Source organism: Neoarius graeffei, chromosome 9 (genome assembly GCF_027579695.1).
Source record: "Neoarius graeffei isolate fNeoGra1 chromosome 9, fNeoGra1.pri, whole genome shotgun sequence".
Lineage (NCBI taxonomy): Eukaryota > Metazoa > Chordata > Actinopteri > Siluriformes > Ariidae > Neoarius > Neoarius graeffei.
Genome location: NC_083577.1, coordinates 73,373,116 through 73,398,183, shown reverse-complemented (window position 1 = coordinate 73,398,183; position 25,068 = coordinate 73,373,116). Strand labels below are relative to the sequence as shown.

Here is a 25,068-nt window from a genome sequence, read left to right as displayed (position 1 = left end):
TGGATAGTTCAATGCAATATTCAGAAACCTGTTGTCAGGTTAGCTGGGTTCATTGCCACATTATGAACCAGGTCAATACATTTATTACACAAGGCATTTTGTTTTTTTCTGTAAAACAACTGTTTATTAAAACTCTCACCAGTGACCATAACACGTGCAATTAAAAATATGGTGCAAAATTTAAGTGATTCAAATGACAAACATACAATGACAAAAAAACAACGACGATGGTAAATAGTGCAAACTATGTACATGGGCATGAACTATATACAAGTGCGTTGTGCAATGGTCAGTGGACTATGCATTGTGCAAAGTCAGTAGTCAGGGATCAGGGAACCCAGAGTCAGGGGTTTGTGGTGCGTGTGGCAGCCATTGCCTGCGCCATCCGGTCCAGCACCCCGAGTAGTGCTTGCCCAAAGGCTTCAGACTGAGCTGCCTGGTGGCTTCGTGCGGCGAATTCTAACTCCCTCGCAGCACGGGAGTCTTCCAGCATCAGCTCAAAGAGGCGTTCCCGATGGGCCTCACGCCGGGCCTCACGCTGTTCTCGCTGGGCCTCACGCTGTTCTCGCTGGGCCTCACGCCGGGCCTCACGCCGTTCGCGCTGGGCCACACGCTGCGCCTCATGGCGTTCGCGCTGGGCCTCTGAGGACGCCTGCAGCTCACGCAGTACAGTGCCCTGTTCCTGGAACAAGCTCCTTTTCCTCCTTCCTAAACAATGGAGAAATTCAAAGAGAAACATATAAATGGGGGGCAGTAGACATTTTTCATGCAGTGATTCCTTTGCAACCAGTGAGACCATACCAAACATATAATGTAGGCTGGCCAGCTCACTTTTGTTAGAGATTACAATGCTGTATGTCTTCATGTTATGCCTGATTTTCTACAGGAGTGGCAGAGTGTTTCTGGTGGTGTGACTGAGTTTGATTTGAGTACCCAGAACTATTGTGACCACTTGTGAAGCGGCTACTGTTGAAATGCGTTGTGTTGCAACCCAGAATACAAGTCAATGGAATTGTACACTTAAAGTTATTCAGGCAATTCGTTGTGACAACAAGACAAGATGTATGTTTAGATTGCACATACCAGCGTGAGGACGTGGAGCGCTCACAGCCAGCACTTGCGGTTCCGACGCCGGTGTCGAAACTCCTGCAGGCGTGAAGTCCGCAAACAGGGAGGGAGTAACGTTTTCGGACTGTTCCGAGGTAGGCGCCAGTTCTGAGGTGGATGCCAGTTCCGAGGCGGACTCCTCCTCAACCAAGTCTTTGGGGGGAGAAAAAAAAAAAAAAAAAGGTGTATGAAAATAAGGCAGAGCAAAAGACACACATGTAGTTCTCACATGGCAACACTGCAATACTGCTTGGTATGTACTATCCTATGCATTCGTTGTTGTGTTAAAAACCACACCAACGTGTCCCATTCTAAAAAGAACAGTAAAGAACTTATAAGAATTTACCACTGTCTTAGTAGTAAATCCTTATAAGGATTTATAAATAATATATGCCATGTATGATTTACTCCTGAAAGTGGCCCCTTTTGCATTTTCCTCATACAAATTTATGAAAATCTAGTATGTATGAAGTGAACATTGTGCATGTTTTTTACAGATAATGTGTATGATGAATTACACCGTCTTTGTATGCTTCATGTAATGTTTGTAGTTTTAAATTATATTTTACAGTTTAAAATGCATATGCCTTTTATACGTAAATTTACATATAAAAGGCATATACATTTTAAACTGTAAAATATAATTTAAAACTACAAACATTACATGAAGCATACAAAGACGGTGTAATTCATCATACACATTATCTGTAAAAACCATGCACAATGTTCACTTCATACATACTAGATTTTCATAAAAAATTTGTATGAGGAAAATGCAAAAGGGGCCACTTTCAGGAGTAAATCATACATGGCATATATTATTTATAAATCCTTATAAGGATTTACTACTAAGACAGTGGTAAATTCTTATAAGTTCTTTACTGTTCTTTTTCGTATGGGGTAACAGCTATTGCTAACTCAAATGGCAGAGCAAAAGACACACACGTAGTTCACACATCACAACACTGCAATACTGCTTGGTATGTAGTATCCTATGCATTTGTTGTTAAAGTGTTTAAAACCGCACCAAGTCTAGCAGCTATTGGTAACTCAAAAATAATTGAAATGTGACTTACCATTATCTATCGCCTCCAAAAAAGACATTGCGGTGTCAAGACCCGTGTCCCTCTGGTTCGCCGGACGGTGGCCGAGATAGCGTCCATCTGGTCGTACCATTTCCACCGCTTTCGGCTGGCCCCACTTCGTCCGTTGTGGTCCTTCACTTGCCTATATTCACTTTTTAGTTTCTTCAGTTTATCCCGGCACTGAACCACGGTGCGGGGATAACCGTGTTCCGACATCAGCCGGGATATCTCCTGGAACACCCTCTCATTGCGCGTAGCACCATCGAGATTTTTCTGGATATGCCCCTCAGCCACAACACAGAGAAACGTCTGTGTCTCCACGATGGACCACTGGCTGGCCTTTCCTCGCTTGGGTTGGTCTTCCATCTTCTTTTCTTGCTACTCTTCTTCGTAATTCTTCTTCTTCCGGGTTTACGGTGTTTACAGATGGTGGTTGTTTATTTTACAGATCCCAGCGTGCTCGCGGGGCGTGTGTGGGCGTGTGAGGACACTCCTCCTCACCAATCAGTGCACAGGGGAGTGTCTGCTCACGCCCCTAGCCCCACTCAGCACGGTTTGGCTCGCTTCAGCCCTACCCCAAAACCGTGCGAGTTTTGGGTGCCCAGTAGGGCTGAAGCGAGCTGAGTCGTGCTGGTTTTTGGTAGTCGAAACGCGAGCCGTGTCGGGCTGAAGCGAGCCGAAAAAGGGTAGTGGAAAAGGGCCATTAGAAACTCACCTTCCCTGGCCCTGCCCTCCATTCACAAACTGACGCTTGGCCACGCCCCAACTGCCACATACCCCCACTGCCCGACTCAGGCCGGGAAGCTGTCCAGCCTGCAGCAGAACCCCCCCAATGGAACAAGAAGTCTGCCACCACCATCTGCGCCCCTGGCCTGTGGACCACCTTGAACTTTAAGGGCTGGAGGGCGAGATACCAACGGGTGATCCGCGCCTTGGCATCCTTCATGCGGTGGAGCCACTGGAGGGGCGCATGGTCCGAACAGAGGGTGAAAGGGCACCCCAGCAGATAGTATCGGAGGGCGAGGACTGCCCACTTGATGGCCAGGCACGCCTTTTTCAATGGTGCTGTACTTGCTTTCATGCATTGAGAGCTTGCGGCTGATGTACAGCACGGGACGCTCCTCGCCCTCCCCCTCCTGGGACAGAACAGCCCCCGGCCCCCTGTCCGATGCGCCTGTCGTCTGTAAAATAAAGGGGAGAGAGAAGTCAGGGGAGTGTCAAAGTGGCCCCCCACACAGTGCAGCCTTTATCTTGGTGAAAGCCTGTTGGCACTGGACCGGATCTGGTGCTCCCTTTTTAGTGAGCTCAGTCAGTGGACTGGTGACATCCGAATAATTAGGTATGAACCTACAATAGTAGCCAGCCAGGCCCAGGAACTCTCTCACCCAAGATCAAAAAGGGGGTCTCGGGCAGGCTGCAATTGCTGCAGTGTTGTTAATTGGGGCCACACCTGCATAGGCAGTGTGAGAGCGGAGGATCTTGTCCATGAGCTGCTGGAACGTAGCAGGCGCCCCAAATAACACAGAAGGGATTGTGACAAATTGGTGTAATCCAAACGGTGTGGAAAAGGCCGTTTTCTCTTAGAATAGAGGAGTCAAGGGGATCTGCCAATATCCCTTCATTAGATCCAGTGTCGAATAAAAGCCAGCAGCGCCTAACCGATCGAGCAACTCATCAATGTGAGGCATTCTGTATGCGTCAAATTTAGACACCGCGTTGACCTTTCTATAGTCCACACAGAACCGGACCAACCCGTCGGTCTTGGGAACCAGAACCGTTGGGCTGCTGCAGTCACTGTGGGACTCCTCGATTATGCCCATTTCGAGCATGGCCTTGAGTTCATCCCGAACCACCTTAATTTTTTATTTTATTTTATAGATTTTTATTTATTTTATTGCCGTTTAGGCAAACGGTAAGGGTGGCTACCCACCACCACCCTGGGGGCATCTCAGTGTGGTGTTCTATGAGGTAGGTGTGACCGGGAAGGGGAGAGAACATATCAGAAAATTCCTTTTGCAACTTGGCCACCTCCGTGAGTTGTGCCGGTGAGAGGTGGTCTCCATAAGGGACTGGAGTGGTTTGAGATGTTACTTTTTTTTACCCCCGGCTCCAGCGCCGCCTCCTCCAGGACTACCGACGCCAAGGCCACAGGAACCCCCTCATTCTAATGTTTTAACAGGTTGAGGTGGTAAATTTGCAGCGCCCCACTCCTATCCGACTCGCAGTGTGACCTCAGGGCCCTTGCCACTTGGCGATTAATTTGGAGCTTGACGTGGGCAATAATACGAGCGCACTGTCTCCCAGTGTGAACACACTAAGGTGTGTGTCCCTGTCATACAGCTGGATTTGATGTTCTTGTGCCTGCCGTAAATTCTACTGGGTTAAGTGTGTGTGTGTGTGTGTGGCGTTTTGTGCGCAGGTCGAGAATGGATTGAATTTCATTCTTGCTAGGCGAAGGTCCCTCCTCTCAATTTTCCCATAGCATGTCCAAAATGCCATGCAGCTTATGCCTGTATAATAATTTCAAATGGTGAAAAAAAACTCTGGAGGCTTGCGGGACCTCTCATACTGCAAATAACAGGGGCTCGAGCCATTTATCCCAATTACGTGCATGCTCACTTATGAATTTCCAACTTGTTTGCGTGTTTGATTAAAACACTCTACTAAGCCATCTGTTTGTGGGTGATAGACACTGGTGTGGATAGACTTAATCCCCAATAACCCATACAGCTCGCACAGTGTGCGTGACATGAATGTAGTGCCTTGGTCTGTCAGTTTTTCTTTTGGAATCCTGACCCGAGAGATAATATGGAAGAGCGCTTCCGCAATACTGCGTGCAGAAATATTGCGGAGAGGCATTGCTTCCGGATATCGTGTCGCGTAGTCTACCAGAACTAAAATAAAGCGATATCCCCATGCTGACCGATCTAATGGCCCGACGAGATCCATGCCAATTCTCTCGAAAGGGGTCTCGATTAGAGGGAGAGGGCGTAAAGGCGCTTTTGGAGTGGCCACAGGATTTACTAATTGGCATTTGCGGCATGCTGCACACCACCAATGGACATCCTCGCAAATCCCTGGCCAGTAGAACCGGGCCATTATTCGGGCTAGTGTTTTATCTTGCCCTAAGTGTCCGGCCATGGGATTAAAGTGAGCCGCATGGAATACGAGTTCCCTACAGCTCTTTGGGATCAACAACTGGGTTATCTGCTCACCAGTTTGAGTGTTCTGTGTCACTTGGTACAACCTATCCTTAATAATAGCAAAATAGGGGAAGGCCGATGTCGTGCTCAGCTGGAGAGTTTGACCATCGATTACTCTCGCTTGATCAAACGCAGGCTGCAGAGTCTCGTCTCGTGACTGCTCTAACGGGAAATCCTCAAGGGGATACCCTGAGAGAGGGAGGAGGGGTGAGTTGCTCCTTAGTCCTCGTATCGCCCTGACACAGTGCTGATTTAGACGGCTTCGTGACAGCTTCCCCAGTCAATGCCACACTGGGATCTTCCCATGACACATTTATGCAGGACCCACCTCTCATTATGTGTTCCATCAGTTCTTTAAACTCTGACCAATCAGTTCCCAAAATTGGTGAGTGGGTGAGACGAGGATTAACCCACGCCTTAATTCTATGCATTTGGCCCCGGAATAGAATATGGACAGACACTAAAGGGTAATTGTGAACATCCCCGTGCACACACAACACCTTCACCGCTTGTGCTCTCCCCAATGCCTCACCTTGCACCAGGTTTGGTGAATTAAGGTCTGATTACAACCGTAATCCACCAATGCGTGACATGTATCCCCTTGAACACTTACCGGTATGCAATACGTTCCAGCCCAATCAGGTGCAGTCTCTGGCACGTCAGGGATCCAGATCACAGCTCCCACCTCCCTTGTGGGGCTCCGATTCTGGAGATGCTCCAACTCCGTGCTGTGTCAACACACCCGCCCAGGCTTTCCCTCTGCACCGGCATTATGGGCATCACTCACCTGAGGAGGAGACAACACAGACACAGAAGAGGGAGACAGGAGGACACCACGGGTGTGACGGGCTGGCGGGGGGGGAGCCAGCCGCCTCTGCGGTGGGGGAACGGGGTGGGGAAGGGAAAGAGACGGGGGGGAAGTGAGAGAGAGAGAGAGGAGAAGAAGAAGCGAGGAGAGGTGCCTCATCTGCCTGCCGTCGGAACCACCTCCAGATGGTCCTCCGCCAACTCGATGGCTCGTTTTAGCGATGCCGGGCAATGACACTGGACCCATTCTGCCATTCCTTCCGGAAGTCGAGAGATGAACTGTTCCAGTGTCACCAGATCGATGATCCTGCCAGGGTCGCAGTCTTCCACCCTCAACCACCGCCGGCAGGCGTCCCAGAGTTGCTGGCCGAATGTGAACGGCCAGCCGACCTCCTCCAATGCCTGCGTCCAGAAGCGCTGGCGATTGTTGTTCCGGGGAGTGGCCGACACACTACAGGGTGGCTTTCTTCAAGTCGGCATACATCAGTTGGCTGTCAGCAGGGAACTGCTGAGCTGCGCCTCTCCAGTTAGAAGCAGGAGGAGGCATGCTGCTCGAGCGGCCACCCCCACGTTCGGCCGCTTGCTCAAAGAGGGTGAGAAACTCTTCCGGATTGTCCTGTGGGCCCATCTTCGTGAGGGTGCCTGTTGCAGTGACGGTTGAAGCCCCTGTTGACGTGAGCAGATGCTAGAACACCTGGTGATCTTCCTGCTGGGCTAGCATCAAGGCTGCAAAGCGTTGCTCTTGCTCCTTCCAGAGGGCGATCAGCGCTTGATGCTGGTTCTGATGGGCAGTAGTGAGAGCAAGGATGAGCTCTTTGAATAGGGAGGACACCATGGGGTGGTTCCCTTCTGTACTCCCGGGTTTCCGCACCGCTGTAACAGATCCCTGATGTGGGTGGAACACAGAAGCATGTCAGGCGGGAGTTGACTTCTCTCTCCCCCCCCTGCTCAAACACCATACATACAGACTCACTCACGTGTTCTGGTCAGGAGAGAGACCTCATCTCTTCTCTCCCTCTCCTTTTATGCTCCACCATCCCTGCAAAACACACAGATACTAATTGACACCAGGTGTAATGACTTAGCCACTCACCTTCCCTGGCCCCGCCCTCTAGTCACAAACTGACACTTGGCCACGCCCCTGCTGCCACAGTCAGTTTACCCAAAACCTGACTAGACCATTCTCCCAGTTCCATTCTCAAGAAGGAATGAAAGAAGTTTAATCCTCATGTAGGTACACTCCCACATTTTTAACAAAAATTGATAAAACAATTTTTATATTTGTAAACTACAAGAAAAAAACCTGTAACATGAACTGTCCCAACTCTCCCCCTCTGGCTGTTTTGAAAAAAAATCCTTAAGTTTTTCTCCAGAAGTTACGGTAAATAACTAATACTGTATATGGTAAATCTAGGCTACATACTTTAATTCCTAACAAATCCCAAATTCAACAGCAGACATCACACCATAGAATGGAGGTGGACTGCAAAGTAGAAAATACGGGGACGAGGTGGGCCTGAGGACAGCTAGGGCCAATCTGTCACGAGGCATCAGGGTGGCCAAGAGACAGTATTCCAGGCACATTGCTGACCATTTCAATGACAGCAGAGACACCAGGAACCTGTGGCGGGGGATTCAGACCATCACAGACTACAAGCCCTTGCCACAGACCTGTGACAACTCCACGTCTCTGCTGAATCAGTTGAACGACTTCTTCGCTCGCTTTGAGGCAGACAACAGCACCACGGCACAGAAGACCCCACCACCTCCCGGCGACCAGGTGTTGACACTGTCCCCAGACAGTGTGAGGAGAGCTCTCAGGACGACAAATGCACGAAAAGCCCCAGGTCCTGATAACATTCCTGGTCGTGTCTTGAGAGACTGTGCCGAGGAGCTCACAGATGTCTTTACAGACATCTTCAACATCTCGTTGAGCCAGGCTGTTGTCCCCATGTGCCTCAAAGCCACCACCATCATCCCGGTCCCGAAGAAGCAGTCTCCCTCCTGCTTCAATGACTACCGCCCTGTCGCACTCACTCCCATCCTCATGAAGTGCTTCGAGCGGCTAGTCATGAGGCATATCAAGTCTGCCCTCCCCCCCACCCTGGATCCTTTCCAGTTTGCATATCAATCCAACCATTCGACCGATGACGCCATCTCCACTCAGCCCTCACCCACCTGGAGGCAAAAGACTCGTGTGTCAGAATGCTGTTCATAGACTTTAGCTCAGCATTCAACACGATCATTCCTCAGCAGCTCATTCATAAACGGGACCAGCTGGGACTCAACACCTCCCTGTGCAACTGGCTGCTGGACTTCCTGACGGGGAGACCACAGACTGTACGGGTCGGCAGCAACTCCTCCAGCACCATCACACTAAACACGGGGGCCCCCCAAGGATGTGTGCTAAGCCCCCTCCTCTTCACTTTGCTGACCCACTGTTTATATTGTTTGTTTTTCTCAATTATTCTATTTTTATTTATTGCATTGCCAGTTTGCACCGTGGGTCAGAGAGGACTGATACAGCACAGATGAAATATGTCGAGCATGTATAGCATATTTGACAATAAAGTTGACTTGACTTAACTGAACATACCTTGCTGCAGTGTATAGCTTCGTGGCTCCAAAGGAAGTAGGTTGCTTGAAGGGGCAACATCAAACTTCTCATTCTCATTATCTCTAGCCGCTTTATCTTGTTCTACAGGGTCGCAGGCAAGCTGGAGCCTATCCCAGCTGACTACGGGCAAAAGGTGGGGTACACCCTGGACAAGTCACCAGGTCATCACAGGGCTGACACATAGACACAGACAACCATTCACACTCACGCCTATGGTCAATTTAGAGTCACCATTTAACCTAACCTGCATGTCTTTGGACTGTGGGGGAAACCGGAGCACCCGGAGGAAACCCACGCGGACACGGGGAGAACATGCAAACTCCGCACAGAAAGGCCCTCGCTGGCCACGGGGCTCGAACCCAGACCTTCTTGCTATGAGGCGACAGCGCTAACCACTACACCACTGTGCCGTCCCACATCAAACTTCTGTTATAATCTAAAACTTGAGTGGTTGAAGCCTAACAGTATAATATAAACAAATTGGTATTTCACTTTTAGCAGACTTTAACTTGCCAGTGTACTTCAGTTGAGTGCTCATATGTGATTATTGTACATACAAAGTGGTTAGAAAATGACTTGATGTGCTGTGTTGTGCCCGCCATCCCCCCTTCTCCTTCTATGCTTCAGATAAAAAACACACACACACACACACACACACACACACACACACACACACACACACTGAGATTTACCCATATTCACCCTTTAGAAAGAGAAACCTTTCAGAGATTACATTGCATGAAGTAAGATAGTCCTGATCACTTCTTAATGGACCCCATCCTAGGTGTTTTCCACAGCACCTGTCTACCTTTGCATCCCTGAATCATTCATAAACACTTCCCATAATTTCAACCAACAGTTTTCAGTTGTGAGAAACTGTTTCTTTAAAGTAATTTTGCATTTATTTCTAACTAGAGAAGGAGAGAAATGGTACAAACTCCGATCGGTATTGAACAAGCGGATGCTACATCCAAAGGACACTGTGAAATATGAGAATGTGGTTAATGAGGTGGTCACAGATTTTATCAAACGGATATGCCATTTACGCAAGATGAGCTCCACTGGAGACCTGGTACTCAACATGTCCAATGAGCTGTACCGTTTCTCTCTAGAAGGTATGGTCTGTCGATTCTCAATTACAACTGCGTAATGGTTATAACTAGCTGGGTTATATATATATATATATATATATATATATATATATATATATTAGACTGCTCATATAATTACATGTTTTATATTGTATGTGATGATACAAATGTATCATAAATGCAAATGTATTTTGTACAATACAAAAGATACATTGGAAGATGAGACCTATGCTTGCTTATTCAGGAATCTCCAGCATTCTGTTTGAGACTCGTATTGGCTGTCTGGAGGATAAGATTCCAGTAGAGACTCAAAACTTCATTGACGCCATTGCCCAGATGCTCACTTATATTATGGCTGTGTCTCTGCTACCCAAGTGGACACACAATTATTTGCCATTCTGGCGGCGTTACATAAGTGGTTGGGATGGAATCTTCAGATTTGGTGAGATGATGAAAATGTTGCTGTAACAGTTTCCTCTCACTCTTCCTGCCTGTCTTCATGAGTATATGTATGATTTATTTTTTTTATGTTGTAGTAGTCTGTTATCTCTTCTGTGAGTTTATTTAAAATTGAGAGAAACATCTGCATGGCTTTGAATAGCCTGCAAGCTCATTGACAGGAAGGTGGAGGACATTCATATGCGCCTGGAAAAAGGTCAGGAAGTTTCAGGAGAGTATCTCAGCTACTTGCTCTCCAACACCAACATGAGCAAGAAGGATGTGTATGGGAGCATTGCGGAACTGCTCCTAGCAGGAGTGGACACAGTAAAGATAGCATTACACGACTATCTAAGTTTGCTAAATAGTACAAAATCTATGGTGATGATAAGCATCAAGAAGACTAAAACAAAATTAATTTTCTGTTTCTTAAGACATCCAACACTATGATGTGGGCTTTGTACCTGCTGTCAGAAGATCCAAAGGCACAGGACACGCTGTATCAGGAAATTATGAACGTCATCAAGAGGGACAAAATTCCAACAGCTGAGGACATAAACAGCATGCCCTACCTCAAGGCTGTCATCAAGGAGACTCTAAGGTGGATAGAAAAAGACATTTTTGCAAGTTCATGCATATTGTAGTTAAGTATCATATAACCTATATATGCATGGTATGTAGCTAGTTAAAGCATTTTTACTGTATGCCACCAAAACAAGTGCAATGGAAAGGTGTACTTATGTCCTATCCTGGGCAGTATGTATGTGTAGCATTAAAGTAAATGTTATTTATCTATTACCTGTTCTATATCAAGTGATTTTTTTTTAACAATTATTGTAGCAGTTCGTAGGAGGGGGAGGAGCACAGAAAGACGGCAGGCCAGCATAAAGTTCCATAATTGTATTTATTTGTTCTTTTCAGACACAAATATATTCCAGTCCTACAGAACACACCAGTTGGCTGGTTCAGGAGAGAGCCCCTTCCTCTGCTCTCTCTCTCTCTTTATATAGGGCGCGGTCACTGGGAAGACACACAAACACAGGTTAATTGACATCAGGTGTAGTGATTCTGCCAATTACCTTCCCTGACTCCGCCCTCCTGTCACAGACCGGCGCTTGACCACGCCCCTGCTGCCACATACCCCCACCGCCCGACTCAGGCCGGGCGGCCGTCCGGCCTGCAGCCAACTCCCCCACCCCGACGGGAGAGAAAGTCCGCCACAACCATCTGCGCCCCCGGCCTGTGGCTCACCTTGAAATTAAAGGGTTGGAGTGCCAGATGCCAACGGGTGATCCGCGTGTTGGCATCCTTCATGCGGTGGAGCCACTGGAGGGGCGCATGGTCCGAACAGAGGGTGAAAGGGCGTCCCAGCAGGTAGTAGCTGAGGGCAAGGACTGCCCAATTGATCGCGAGGCACTCCTTTTCTATCGTGCTGTAGCGCCCCTCACGAACTGACAGCTTTCACCTGATGTACAGCATGGGGTGATCCTCCCCCTCCACCTCCTAGGAAAACACGGCCCCCAGCCCTCTGTCCGACGCATCCGTCTGTAACATTAAAGGGAGAGAAAAGTCAGGGGAGTGTAATAGTGGCCCCCCGCACAGTGCAGCCTTTACCTCAGAGAAAGCCCGCTGGCATTGCTCTGTCCACTGGACCGGATCTGGTGCCCCCTTTTTAGTAAGATCAGTCAGCGGGCTGGTGACATCCGAATAATTAGGTATAAACCTACGATAGTAGCCAGCCAGCCCCAGGAACTGTCTCACCCCCTTTTTGGTCTTGGGCCTCGGGCAGGCCGCAATTGCTGCTATCTTGTTAATTTGGGGATGCATCTGCCCGTTGCCCAAGTGGAAGCCCAGATACTGTACTTCCACCCGCCCAATCGCACACTTCTTTGGGTTGGCTGTGAGACCCGCTCGCCTCAGCGACCCCAGGACGGCCCTCAGGTGTTGTAAGTGCCGCTGCCAGTCATTACTATAAAAAATATCGTCAAGGTATGCGGCCGCATAGGTGGCGTGGGGGCGGAGGACCCTGTCCATCAGCCGCTGAAACGTAGCGGGCGCCCCAAACAGCCCAAAAGGAAGTGTGACAAACTGGTGTAAGCCGAACGGTGTGGAAAAGGCCGTTTTTTCTCGGGATAATGGAGTCAAGGGGATCTGCCAATAACCCTTTGTCAAATCCAGTGTCGAGTAAAAGCGAGCCGTGCCTAGCCGATCGAGCAACTCATCAATACGAGGCATTGGGTACGCGTCGAATTTAGACACCGCGTTGACTTTTCTGTAGTCCACACAGAACCAGACCGACCCGTCGGCCTTGGGAACCAAGACCACTGGGCTGCTCCAGTCACTGTGGGACTCCTCGACGATGCCCATCTCGAGCATGGCCTCGAGTTCTTCCCGAACCACTTTTTTCTTGTGTTCGGGCAGCCTGTAAGGGCGGCTACGCACTACCACCCCCGGGGGCGTCTCAATGTGGTGCTCTATGAGGTCGGTGCGGCCGGGCAGGGGCGAGAACACGTCCGAAAACTCGGTCTGCAACTGGGCGACCTCCGCGAGTTGGGTCGGGGAGAGATAGTCTCCACAGGGGACCGGAGAGGTATGCGATGCCAATGCTCCCTTTTGAACCTCCGGCCCCAGCTCCGCCTTCTCCGGAACCACCGACACCAACGCTACAGGGACCTCCTCGTTCCAGAGTTTGAGTAGATTGAGGTGGTAAATCTGTAGCGCCCCACCCCTGTCCGTTCGCCTCACCTCATAGTCGACGTCCCCGACTCACCGTGTGACCTCAAAGGGTCCTTGCTACTTGGCGATAAATTTGGAGCTCGATGTGGGCAACAGTATGAGTACTTTATCTCCCGGTGCGAACTCCCTAAGGCGCGTACCCCTTTCGTACAGGTGGGTTTGCCATTCTTGGGCCTGCCGCAAATTCTCCTGGGTTAGGTGTGTGAGCATGTGGAGTTTTGCGGGCAGGTCAATAACGTATTGAATTTCATTCTTAGTGGTGAAGGTCCCTCCTCCCAATTTTCTCGCAGCACATCTCAAATGCCGCGTGGCTTACGCCCGTATAACAATTCAAATGGGGAGAACCCCGTGGAGGCTTGGGGGACCTCTCGCACTGCAAATAACAAGGGTTCAAGCCATTTATCTCAGTTACGTGCATCCTCACCTTACGAATTTTTTAATTATATTCTTGAGGGTGCGATTGAACCGTTCAACTAAACTGTCCGTTTGTGGGTGATAAACGCTGGTGCGGGTAGGCTTAATACCTAATAGCCCATACAGTTCGCTCAGTGTTCGTGACATAAATGAGGTGCCTTGGTCAGTCAGAATCTCTTTCGGGATTCCAATTCGGGAGATGATGCGGAAGAGTGCCTCCGCAATACTGCGTGCTGAGATATTGCGAAGAGGCACTGCTTCCGGGTATCGCGTTGCATAGTCCACCAGAACTAATATAAAGCGGTACCCTTGTGTTGACCGATCTAATGGCCCGACGAGATCCATCCCAATTCTTTCAAACGGGGTCTTGATTAACGGTGGGGGCGCAAAGGCGCTTTTGGAATGGCCACTGGATTTACTAACTGGCATTTGCGGCATGCCGCACACCACCTACGGACATCGCCGCGAATCCCCGGCCAATAGAATCGGGCCATTATTCAGGCTAGTGTCTTATCCTGCCCTAAGTGTCCAGCAATGGGATTAAAGTGAGCCACCTGGAATACCGATTCCCGGCGGCTTTTTGGAATTAAAAGCTGGGTGATTTGCTCTTTCGTCTGAGTGTCCTGCGTCACTTGGTATAGTCTATCTTTCATAATAGAAAAATAGGGGAAGGACGGGGTGGCGTTCGGCTGGAGCATTTGACCATCGATTACTCTCACTTGGTCAAACGCATGCCGCAGAGTCTCGTCTCGTGACTGCTGTAACGGGAAATCCGCCAGGGATTCCCTGAGAGAGGGAGGAGGAGCTTGCGGCTCCTCACTCTGACGCGGAGATGACATAGACGGCTCTGTGACAGCTGCCCCCGCCAAAGCGACACCGGGACCTCCTTCTGCTGACCTATGGCAGGACCCACTCTTCACTAGATGACTCATCAACTCCCCGAATCCCGGCCAATCAGTCCCCAAAATTATCGAGCGGGTGAGGCGAGGATTAACCGCCGCCTTTACTATAAATTTTTCCCCTCGGAACAAAATGTGGACCGACACCAACGGGTAGCTGTGAACATCCCCGTGCACACACAACACCTTCACCCCCTGTGCTCCCCCCAATGCCTCGTCTTGCACCAGGCTTTGGTGAATTGAGGTCTGATTACAACCGGAATCCACCAACGCCTGATATGTATCCCCTTGGATACTCACCGGTATGTGATACGCTCCGGCCCGATCGAGGGCAGCTCCTGGCGCGTCGGGGATCCGAACCACCGTGCCCACTTCCATTGCCGAACATTGCTGTTGGAGGTGGCCCGGCTCCCCGCAGCGCCAGCAAACCGGCCCGGGCTTCCTCTCTGCACCGGCGCCCTGGGGCTCACTCACCTGAGAGGGGGAAGAGACAGACACAGAAGGAAAAAATGGGAGGACACCGTGGGTGCGATGGGCCGGCTGGGGTGGGGCCGGCCCCTGCCTCCGCGGTGGGGGAACGGGGCGAGGACGAGACACAGGAGGAGAGAGGGGGAGAGAGGAGAGAAGAGGATGTCCGCTGTCCTGCCGTCGGAACAGCCGCCAAATGGTCCTCCACCAACTTGATGGCCTGATCCAGCGACGCCGGGCGGTGGCACTGGACCCACTCCGCGGTTCCCTCTGGCAGGCGGCTGATGAACTGCTCCAGCACCACCTGATCGAGGATTCCCTCGGCGTCGCGGTTGTTGGCCCTCAACCACCGCCAGCAGGCGTCCCGGAGCTGCTGGCCAAACGCGAACGGACGGCCGACTTCCTCCAGCCGCAGAACGCGGAAGCACTGTTGTTGTTGTTCAGGGGTGCGCCCCACCCGCTGGAGGACGGCCAGGTGAAGGTCCGCATAGGCCAGCCGGCGGTCGGTGGGGAGCTGTAGCGCGGCCAGCTGCGCCTCTCCCGTTAGCAGGGGAAGAAGGCGCACCGCATGCTGCTCCATCGGCCACCCCAAGGTCTCCGCGACTTGCTCCAAGAGCGTGATGAATGTCTCGGGGTCGTCCTGCGGGCCCATCTTGGTTAGTGTGAGGGGGGACGGGCCCGTGATGGGAGCACTGGTGGACCCCGCTGACGCGAGGAGGTGCCGGAACGCCTGACGATCCTCCTGCTGCGCCAGCACCAGGGCCTCGAACCGGCGCTCTTGCTCCTTCCGGAGGGTTATTAGCGCCTGGTGCTGGCTCTGCTGGACCGTGGCGAGGGCATGGACCAGGTCTGTGAAGGGGGAGGACTCCATGGGGCTGTTCTTTTCCTGTGCTCCATCCCGGGTTTCGGCACCACTGTAGCAGTTCGTAGGAGGGGGAGGAGCACAGAAAGACGGCAGGCCCGAATAAAGTTCCATAATTGCATTTATTTGTTCTTTTCAGACACAAATATATTCCAGTTCTACAGAACACACCAGTTGGCTGGTTCAGGAGAGAGCCCCTTCCTCTGCTCTCTCTCTCTTTTTATATAGGGCGCGGTCACTGGGAAGACACACAAACACAGGTTAATTGACATCAGGTGTAGTGATTCTGCCACTTACCTTCCCTGACTCCGCCCTCCTGTCACAGACCGGCGCTTGACCACGCCCTCGCTGCCACATATATTAAGACTGTTTGTTTTATGTTTACGTTTAGAATGTATCCAGTTGTTACCATGAATGCACGCCTTTTATCAGAAAATGATGTGATTATCGGAGGACGTTTCTTCCCTAAGAAGGTACTGTATTTCCTCCTGAAATTTTTATAGTATTTATAAAATGTATTCTCCATAAATCATTGTTTAACTCATCAACCACTCTTACGTACAGACCACATTTATAATGCATCATTATGCAATCAGTCATGATGAGACAATATTCCCTGAACCAAGAGTCTTCAAGCCTGAACGCTGGTTACGGGATGGGAGGGAGCGACCGAGACCATTCGGATCCATTCCATTTGGGTTTGGAGTGAGAGGATGCGTTGGTAAACGTATTGCTGAACTGGAGATGCACTTGGCTCTGGCAAGGGTAAGAAACCGGAGGACCTTACTGGATCATATAGCAAACATTATCTGTCTGTTTATTGAGTAGAAATTATTCAGCAGTTACAAATATAAAACATACAGATATAATAAGTCTATACACCATCGTGAAAATGGTCTCTCATCATAGAGGGAATCATAGTTCCATTTCAGCACAAAACCTGCAAAAAACTGTGGAATTACTTGAAAAGGGCTGTGCACAGGACACCCCCTTGGAATTTGCCTGATCTGGAACATTTTTGGAAGGAAGGGTGGCACGGTGGTGTTCAGCAAGAAGGTTCTGGGTTTGAGCCCAGTGGCTGAGGGGGGGCCTTTCTGTGTGGAGTTTGCATGTTCTCCCCGTGTCTATTTGGGTTACCTCTGGGTGCTCTGGTTTCCCCCACAGTTCAAAGACATGCAGTTAGGTTAACATGGGGTGGCCTTGGGGTGTAGTGCCCTTGAGCAAGGCATCTAATCCCTAACTGCACTCCGGGCGCTGTAGTATGGCTGCCTACTGCTCTTGGGTGTGTGTGTGTGTGTGTGTGTGTGTGTTCACTGCTTCAGGTGGGTTAAATGCAGAGGATGAATTTCACTGTGCTTGAGTTTGCATGTAACAAATAAAAGGCTGCTTCTTAAATAAAATTGCCAAATTAAGATATGCTAAGTTGGTAGAATATACCCAAAATACTGAGATTAGATTAGATAGATTAGATAAAACTTTATTGATCCCTTTGGGTGGGTTCTCTCAGGGAAATTAAGATTCCAGCAGCATCATTACAGATAAAGAAAAGAAACAGAGGAAAAATTTCTACATAAATTAAAATAAATTAAGTATTTACATATACAAATATAAAAAGAATAAGGTATAGGGAAGAGAGGAAGGGGGGAAGAGAAAGGGTGTTGTCTTAAAAGCAGAAGGTGCTTTAACAAAAACTTTAAGGAAGGGGTGTGCACACAAACATTGTTTTTCAGTTGAATTTTGATGCTTTCAATATTACATTAAATATGGAAAAAGATATGACATGATTTATCTTGGTTATATATTTGTGACAAAATATGCAGTTTAAACAGGGGTGTGTAGACTTTTCACATCCACTGTGTGTGCACACTTTTATGCTTTTGATATTTTATCTGATATCTGAAGCTTTCATGTGTGACATTTTTGTTTTGATTATCTAGATAATAAAGCTGTTTGAAGTCAAGCTGGATCCTAAAGTGGAAGAAGTCAAAGCTCTCAGTCGTATTGTGCTTGTGGCAGACAGAACAGTCAGTTTTCATTTTCTGGAGCGAAAAAATATGACCACTTAAAGCTGCTTTGAACTTGAACATCCACCAAACTAAGCCAATGAAGAAATCTACACACCCTCCCTAAAAACTCTTTGTAAGTCTCTTTCACCAAAGAGATACACATGAACAGTGCTATGGTATCACGATGTCGTGCCATTATATTGACAAATTCATAAAGGAGGCACCTGATTTAGAGTGGTTTCACTCTATTCAGTGATCCCAGTTGTTCTAACAATCTTTGTGTAAGTACACTCTGTAATCACATTGGTGTGTGAAGGTATTGATGCAAATGGAAAAACAGAGCATGTAATTGTGATTTCTATGAGTATGTAAACAATTTAATTCAATAAGTTTCCTGTAAAGAAATGTAATTACAGCAGCTTTTTAAAAATTTTTTCAGTGTGCTTATAAGAATCATTTCAAAAATCCCATAGCACCAATGGCATGGTATGGTCATTAAGAAATACAGTATAAGACATGAATATTCTATCAATATGATGTACTGTAAAGAGCCATGAACATAATGTGAACAGTTTGTTGTCTGAGCATTACAGTATTTGTACTTTAATGAATGCTACAACTGATCAATAATTATCTAGTTATTTTTATCAGACATGCATTTTGTATCACTGGTATTTACACATACTGTGTACACACACACACACACACACACACACACACACACGTGTGTAAGTCCTTTTATTTATATATAATACACACACACACAGTCTTGCAAAGATATTCATCCCCCTTGGTGTTTGTCCTGTTTTGTCGCATTACAAGCTGGAATTAAAATGGATTTTTGGGGGGTTAGCAGTGCTTGATTTATACAACATGCCTACAACTTTAAAGATGAAAATTGTTTTATCATGACAAAAAAAAATTAAGTTGGAAAAACAAATCTAGAGTCTGCATAGGTATTCACCCCCCTAATCAATACTTTGTAGAGCCACCTTTTGCTGTAATTATGCAGCTGGTATGTCTCTATTAGCTAAGCATATTAAGCCACTGGGATTTTTGCCCATTCCTCAAGGCAAAACTGCTCCAACTCCAAGTTAGATGGGTTGCGTTGGTGTGCAGCAATTTTCAGGTTATTCCACAGATTCTCAGTTGGACAGGTCTGGGCTTTGATTAGGTCATTCCAAGACATTTAAATGTTTCCCTTTAAACCACTCCAGTGTAGCTTTAGCAGTATGTTTAGGGTCCTTGTCCTGCTGGAACATGAAGCTTCGTCCCAGTCTCAAACCACTGGTTGACTCAAATAGGTTTTCATCCAGAATTGCCCTGTGTTTTAGTGCCATCCATCTTTCATTCAGTCCTGACTAGCTTTCTTGTCCCTGCAGATGAAAAATATCCCCACAGCATGATGCTGCCACCACCATGCTTCACTGTAGGGCTGGTGTTCTCAGGGTGTTGGGTTTGCACCACACATGGCATTTCCCATGATGGCCAAAAAGATCAATTTTAGTCTTATGACCATAGAATCTTCTTCCATATGTTTGGGGAATCTGCTATATGCTGTTGGGCAAACTCCAAATTTGTTTTCTTAAGCAATGACTTTTTCTGGCCACTCTTTCATAAAGTCCCACTCTGTGGAGTGTACGGTTTAAAGTGGTCCTATGCACAGATACTCCCATCTCCGATGTTGATCTTTGCAGCTGCTTCAGTGTTATTTTTGGAGTCTTTGTTGCATTTGCATACATATATACAGGTAGTCGTCGACTTACGACCTATGCGACTTACGACCAATCGACTTTACGACCGTCTGGTTAGGGCTGGCAAGTGTTTCCCAGCTGAGCTAGCTGAGTGTACGACAGTTTCCGCCCCAGCTCCCAGCAGCGCCTCTCGCCGCTTACAACAGTTTCCACCCCAGCTCCAGGCATACGCGCAGTCTCTCTCGTGCTCCCTCGCGCACTCCATCATGCAGTTTCCACCCCAGCTCCAGGCACATGCACAGTCTTTCTCGCGCTCCCTCGCGCACACCATCATACAGTTTCCGCCCCATCTCCTGGTTTATGAAATGAGCAAATGCTCCCGCCAGCCCGAGCGCTGCAACAGCTGATGATGTAGACGACCCACAGCCAAGCACCAGTGATGCCAGCGGTCACTAAATTTTGTATTTTGGTATGTTTCAAACTAAAATGTTTTCTATTTTTCACACCTGTATTTCGTATTTTTTGTTTTGCACATATTAAATGAATTGTACTGTACACAGTGTAGTATGCAGTGTTTGACTTAAACCAAATAATGAGCCAAGGTAATGAAATAAGAAAATGTTGATAAAATAAGACTTTAAGATGATTACAATATACTTACGTTCATTTAACATAGGCCGACTTACGACCAGATTGGTTTACGACCGGTCATTCATAACCAAATGCAGTCGTAAGTCGACGACTACCTGTATGTGTGTATATGTCTGTGAGTCTTTAGTCTATGTCTATTTCTTATCTAGAGTGTTTATGCTGTTTATATTGTTTATTTCAGTTATTCTATTTTTATTTATTGCATTGCCTGTTTGCACCGTGGGTCAGAGAGAACTGAAATTTAATCTGTGCTGTATGTCGAGCATGTGCAGCATATTTGACAAAGTTCAGTTGACTTGACCTGATCTCTGATTAATGTCCTCCTTGCCTGGTCTGTGAGTTTTGGTGGGCAGCCTTCTCTTGTCAGGTTTGTAGTAGTGCCATATTCTTTCCGTTTTGCTATAATGGATTTAATGGTGTTCCCTGGGATATTCAAAGTTGGGGATATTTTTTTATAACCCACCTCTGAGCTATACTTTGTGACTCTGGTCACAACTTTGTCACTGACCTGTTTGGAGTGCTTCTTGATTTTCATGTTGCTTGTTTTGTAGTTTGGAGAGTCAGGGTCCTTCCAAAACAGGTTGCTTTATACAGGCATCATGTGACACTTTGATTGCACACAGGTGGATCTTAATCAATTAATTACATGACTTATGAAGTGAATTGGTTGGACTAGCTCTTATTCAGGGGTTTCATACAAAAGGAGGTGAATACCAATGCACACTCCAGATTTCTGTTTTTTCATCTTAAGTATTTGTGTCACGATAAAACAACAACTTGCACCTTTAAAGTGGTAGGCATGTTGTATAACTCAAATGGTGCTAACCCCCCACACTCCATTTTAATTCCATCTTGTAATGCAACAAAACAGGCCAAACACCAAGGGGGATGAATACTTTTGCAAGACACTGTACAGTGCCAACCAGTACCTGTCACTGATAATGTGCGTCAAGTTTGAATGTGTGTTTTGAGGTAGCAAATGTAAAAATAAATAAATGTAAACATTGTGTATGAGAGAAGCATTGTAAACATTGTAAAAAAAAAGTGCTATTGCATTGTTCTTCACTCTGCAAAGACTGCACTCATGGATTAAAGTTTTCTGTTGCTACGACGGATTTCTGTCAACTGGGAGCGCTAAAGGTCAATAATGAGAGTGATGCAGATCCGAGGGAAAAAAGGGGGGGGTAGGCCCATAGGTCTGACACCGATGTGATTTAGAACTTCACCAAGCTGCTGTGATTGCCTGTTGTTGAACCCTTTCTTGTGCTATGTTTGAGTATATGTAAAGGAATAAGTTGTTGCGCTAGATAGGCATAAATAAATAAATACAGCCTCCGCTACTGTCTAGTCCCAGGGAGGCTCGGCGTAGGCCACTGATGAAACTATTTGGCTGTCCTACTACTAGGCAACTAGGTTACTTGTCTACTACGAATACTAGGCCTTTTGTAGTAGTAGTAATAATGATATTTGCCTATTGAAAGGTGATCAGGTGAAAAGTTTAAGCCGCAGCAAGACCTTTGCTATTAAGCCTTTTGTAGGCTTCAGCAGACAACGTTCTGGAAAGGCTGTGTTTTTCTTTGGTTTGATTAGCCTACAATTTAATCTTTAAACATTATGGTTTCAGCAGTTCGCTTAAACATTGGAGGCTGCAGAGTCGGGCTGCAAGATTTCCCAACACTTGTTTAAGATGCCAAACTTATTCCACAGTATTTAGTGCCTCGTCAGTCTCAAAAATTGAAAGTGAAGGACCAATGCGAATTAAGTCCCAAAAAAACATCTCGTAGGCCTATATTTTACATTTTCAAAAAAGTCCAGAATTGGAAGTCGGTCAGTGGAGTGTAATGAAGTGTCTCATTCACTAAGCACAAAAGGTCAGAAAACAGTGGAGAAAACAGCGATTGCTTAAATAGGCTACGAATGTTTTACATTAGTAATTTAATGTATGTGACAAATAAATTCATTGATTAAATAGATAAAGAAGCCAATACGCCGAAGCTCAAAATTCAGGAAAGTGGCTCCGGTGTCAAGTGCACAAGAACAGTTATTTGAAAGTTAACCTAATGAATTTGTGCGTGCGATTTCATGAAGAACCGGGACAATTGGCATTCGGTGAAAGATTCACACCTATGACTCATTATATTCGCGCACGCCCTCTCGCCCACCGTTGCTTCGTTTTCCCGATTTACACGAGTGTCTGAAGATGGAGTTTTCAGAAATCTCCACTCTGCCCCGAGTTTGCAAAAGTAGCTGTTTTCAGTGACTGAAACCTCTGTATAGGTGTGAATGAGCGGTGCAACCGAATAAATAAATATGTGTCTTTTTTTATCTGGCTACATGTAGGCTATCACTGCGCAAAGCCTCTTATGTTGAAATGGTAATAATATTTGTTAAAATAATAGTAGGCTAATTTCCACATTAATCGGTAAAATGGCACAAGGGATGTGATGGGGGGATGGCCGTTTTATAAGGGGGATGATTTGAGATTTTTATTTCAGAAGGGGGATGCCTCCCCCCCCCCCCCCCCCCCCCCAAACTCGAGTACTGCGTATAAGGCCACCGGATATAGGCCCTTCGATTTCCATCACTAGAGCACGTCAAATTACTTTCGGTTTTGCCAGCATGGACGCGCTTCTTTTAAATGAAGGCACAGATGTGTCAGACATCGACAAAACGGTAAAGAATAAGTGGAGATGGGCTTGGCTAAATGAAATGGGCGATAATGGAAAGCCATTTAGTTCATGGTGCAAAAAGATGAAAATGGCAGGTGTGTGCTTTTGTGTAGTTTGCCATAAAAAAAAGTCTATGGAAGCAATGGCAAAAAACTAGATGCCTTTGGCTTCACTGCGAAGAAGCAGAAAAAGTGAACTTTCACTTTTCTTTCTGTTCCACTCTTTTGAAAGCATGGTTCAAGTTCGACTGCACTTGCACTTTTCTCTTAACCACTGTTGTGCATTACTAAAGTATTGTTGAAATAAATTTGCACTTTGCGGTGAAAACTTGATGTTTCATCATTTATAGCCAGTAATGACAATGGTAAAGTCTTGCCTTAGCTTTAGTTATTGTTAAAATTATGTAAATGTACTATAAGTAAGGGCCGAGGGGATAATGGACAACACGGTGTTTAAAATTTGACGCATTGCTAATGTGGTAGGGGCCAACGACATGGAGCTTTTTTTCAGTCAGATTTTTTTTTTTTTGCTTTAATCCATGTGCACTGAGAGTGGTGTGATCAACAATCTGTGTGTATCAGTCCAGTCTTGTGGAGTCTCATGGCATGTGGAAAGAAACTGTTACAAGGCCTGGCTGTGAGGGCCCAAATGCTTTGGTACCTTTTTCCGGATAGCAGGAGAGTGAGGAGATTGTGTGAGGGGTGTATAGGTTCATCCACAACGTTAAGCCTGATGGTTAGAGAAACAACTTTGGGACCAAAAGGTCGCTGGTTCAATTCTCTGGATCAGCAGGACTGGCTGAAGTGCTCTTGAGTAAGGCACCTAATCCCCAACTGCTCCGGCAAGAGTGGTGGCATGCCTTGTGTCTGATTAGCCAAAGAAAAACTGATGAGGTGTTGATCAGTTTGTGCAGTGTCCGGCCAAATCTAAATAAAGCTACTTGCATTTATTCCATCCATGACAAAAAGTCCTCATGAAATAGCATGAAACAATTACAGCATGTTTCTCAGTGTTAATAGCTAAACATGGGTTTCTGAGTGTAAGTATTTGAACCCAGCCTCAATTATAAACAGCAGACGTTTTAATTAAGTCATTCAGTCTGGTGGAATGAGCCATTTACACGTGGGTGGAATAAACAGGATTTTCTTCTTTGGCTTTTTAGCTAAAATATTGATTAACACAAGCAATAATTACTTTTATAACTTATGCCATTAAGTTCATGGTTGTTAATGTTACCAAATGCTGTTACCAAATAATGGTAATAAGGGAACCTTAATGTACAGTGTCACTGCTTTTTTGTGTGTATGTGTAAGGCAGTGAAGCTTGTCATTACTTTCTTTTCACTTTGGTTGATTGCTTGAATTTAATTATTTTCCTATATCAGCACACTCCTAAGTGGTTCATTCCTATTTTATACAATAGTTCTTCTGTTGAAGGTCTGAAAGTGATGAGTTCAGAAGGTGTTAATTTTCTGAGTTTTGTGCAAGAGCAGCTCTGACAGTAGTTCTGGTTGTAATTCAAATTATTTTTTAAAATATTGCATTCTTTCTAATGCTATAATTTTCACAGGGACTCGTATGTTGGACACTGGACATAAACTAAGTCTAAGAATAAACAGATTAAGAAACATGTTATTTATCAAAGGAAAACAAACTCCTTGATATGATGAATGAATGAACCCTTTGTCATTAGTTACAAGTACCATCGAAATTGGCCGTCAACCCGTCCGTACATATACACATACATACAGTTGACAGAGGGGGAGTAGACAGGACAGGAAGACAGGGATGAAAAGAAAAAATACAGAGTAACATGAGGAGAGGGGAGGAGAAAAAAGCAACCCCCACACTATGCTCCTGTGGGGAGTACAGTGTGGGAACATTAAAAAAAAACACCTTAGCACATAAGCACAAAATAACAGTACACTTTACAACATGAAAACTCGGGACTTGGGGAGGGGGGAGGGGTAGAGGTAACCCAGCGCAAGTAAGCAGCCGTCCGTTCCTGCAGCCATGACGGCACTGGTCGCGCACCCGCTTGTCACACTGGGGGTAAAAAGCGGCGACCGTGGGAAGTGGGGGAAGGAATGCAAGAGCGTCTCACTGCAGTGATCTTCAGGGGGAGTTGTTGTTCCACCAATGGCCTTGGCCGAGGCCAGTGCTGTCTGAGGGAGCCGAAAGCAGATAAGATTGGGATTGTTTGGTCTTGGGGCGAGTAGACACATTCTTTTACACGACTACTCTGTTTGTCCATTCTGGTCTCCGAATCGATCCATTTTCCTTTGCAAAGCCGAAAGCTTCTCCATGATGTTATCCATGTTG

General features: G+C 46.9%; 1 protein-coding gene across 1 annotated transcript in view; it reads left to right on the top strand.

Moving 5' to 3' along the window:
- Positions 1 to 20,878, top strand: part of LOC132892004 (sterol 26-hydroxylase, mitochondrial-like) — a 29,393-nt gene extending 8,515 nt beyond the window's left edge. The window contains exons 3-9 of the mRNA XM_060930245.1: positions 9,735 to 9,934; positions 10,155 to 10,352; positions 10,512 to 10,675; positions 10,783 to 10,949; positions 16,119 to 16,200; positions 16,292 to 16,492; positions 17,665 to 20,878. Of these exons, the coding sequence (XP_060786228.1) occupies positions 9,735 to 9,934; positions 10,155 to 10,352; positions 10,512 to 10,675; positions 10,783 to 10,949; positions 16,119 to 16,200; positions 16,292 to 16,492; positions 17,665 to 17,793 (1,141 nt within the window). The 3' untranslated portion in view covers positions 17,794 to 20,878. The remainder of the gene's footprint in view (positions 1 to 9,734; positions 9,935 to 10,154; positions 10,353 to 10,511; positions 10,676 to 10,782; positions 10,950 to 16,118; positions 16,201 to 16,291; positions 16,493 to 17,664) is intronic.
- The last annotated feature ends 4,190 nt before the right edge of the window (positions 20,879 to 25,068 follow it).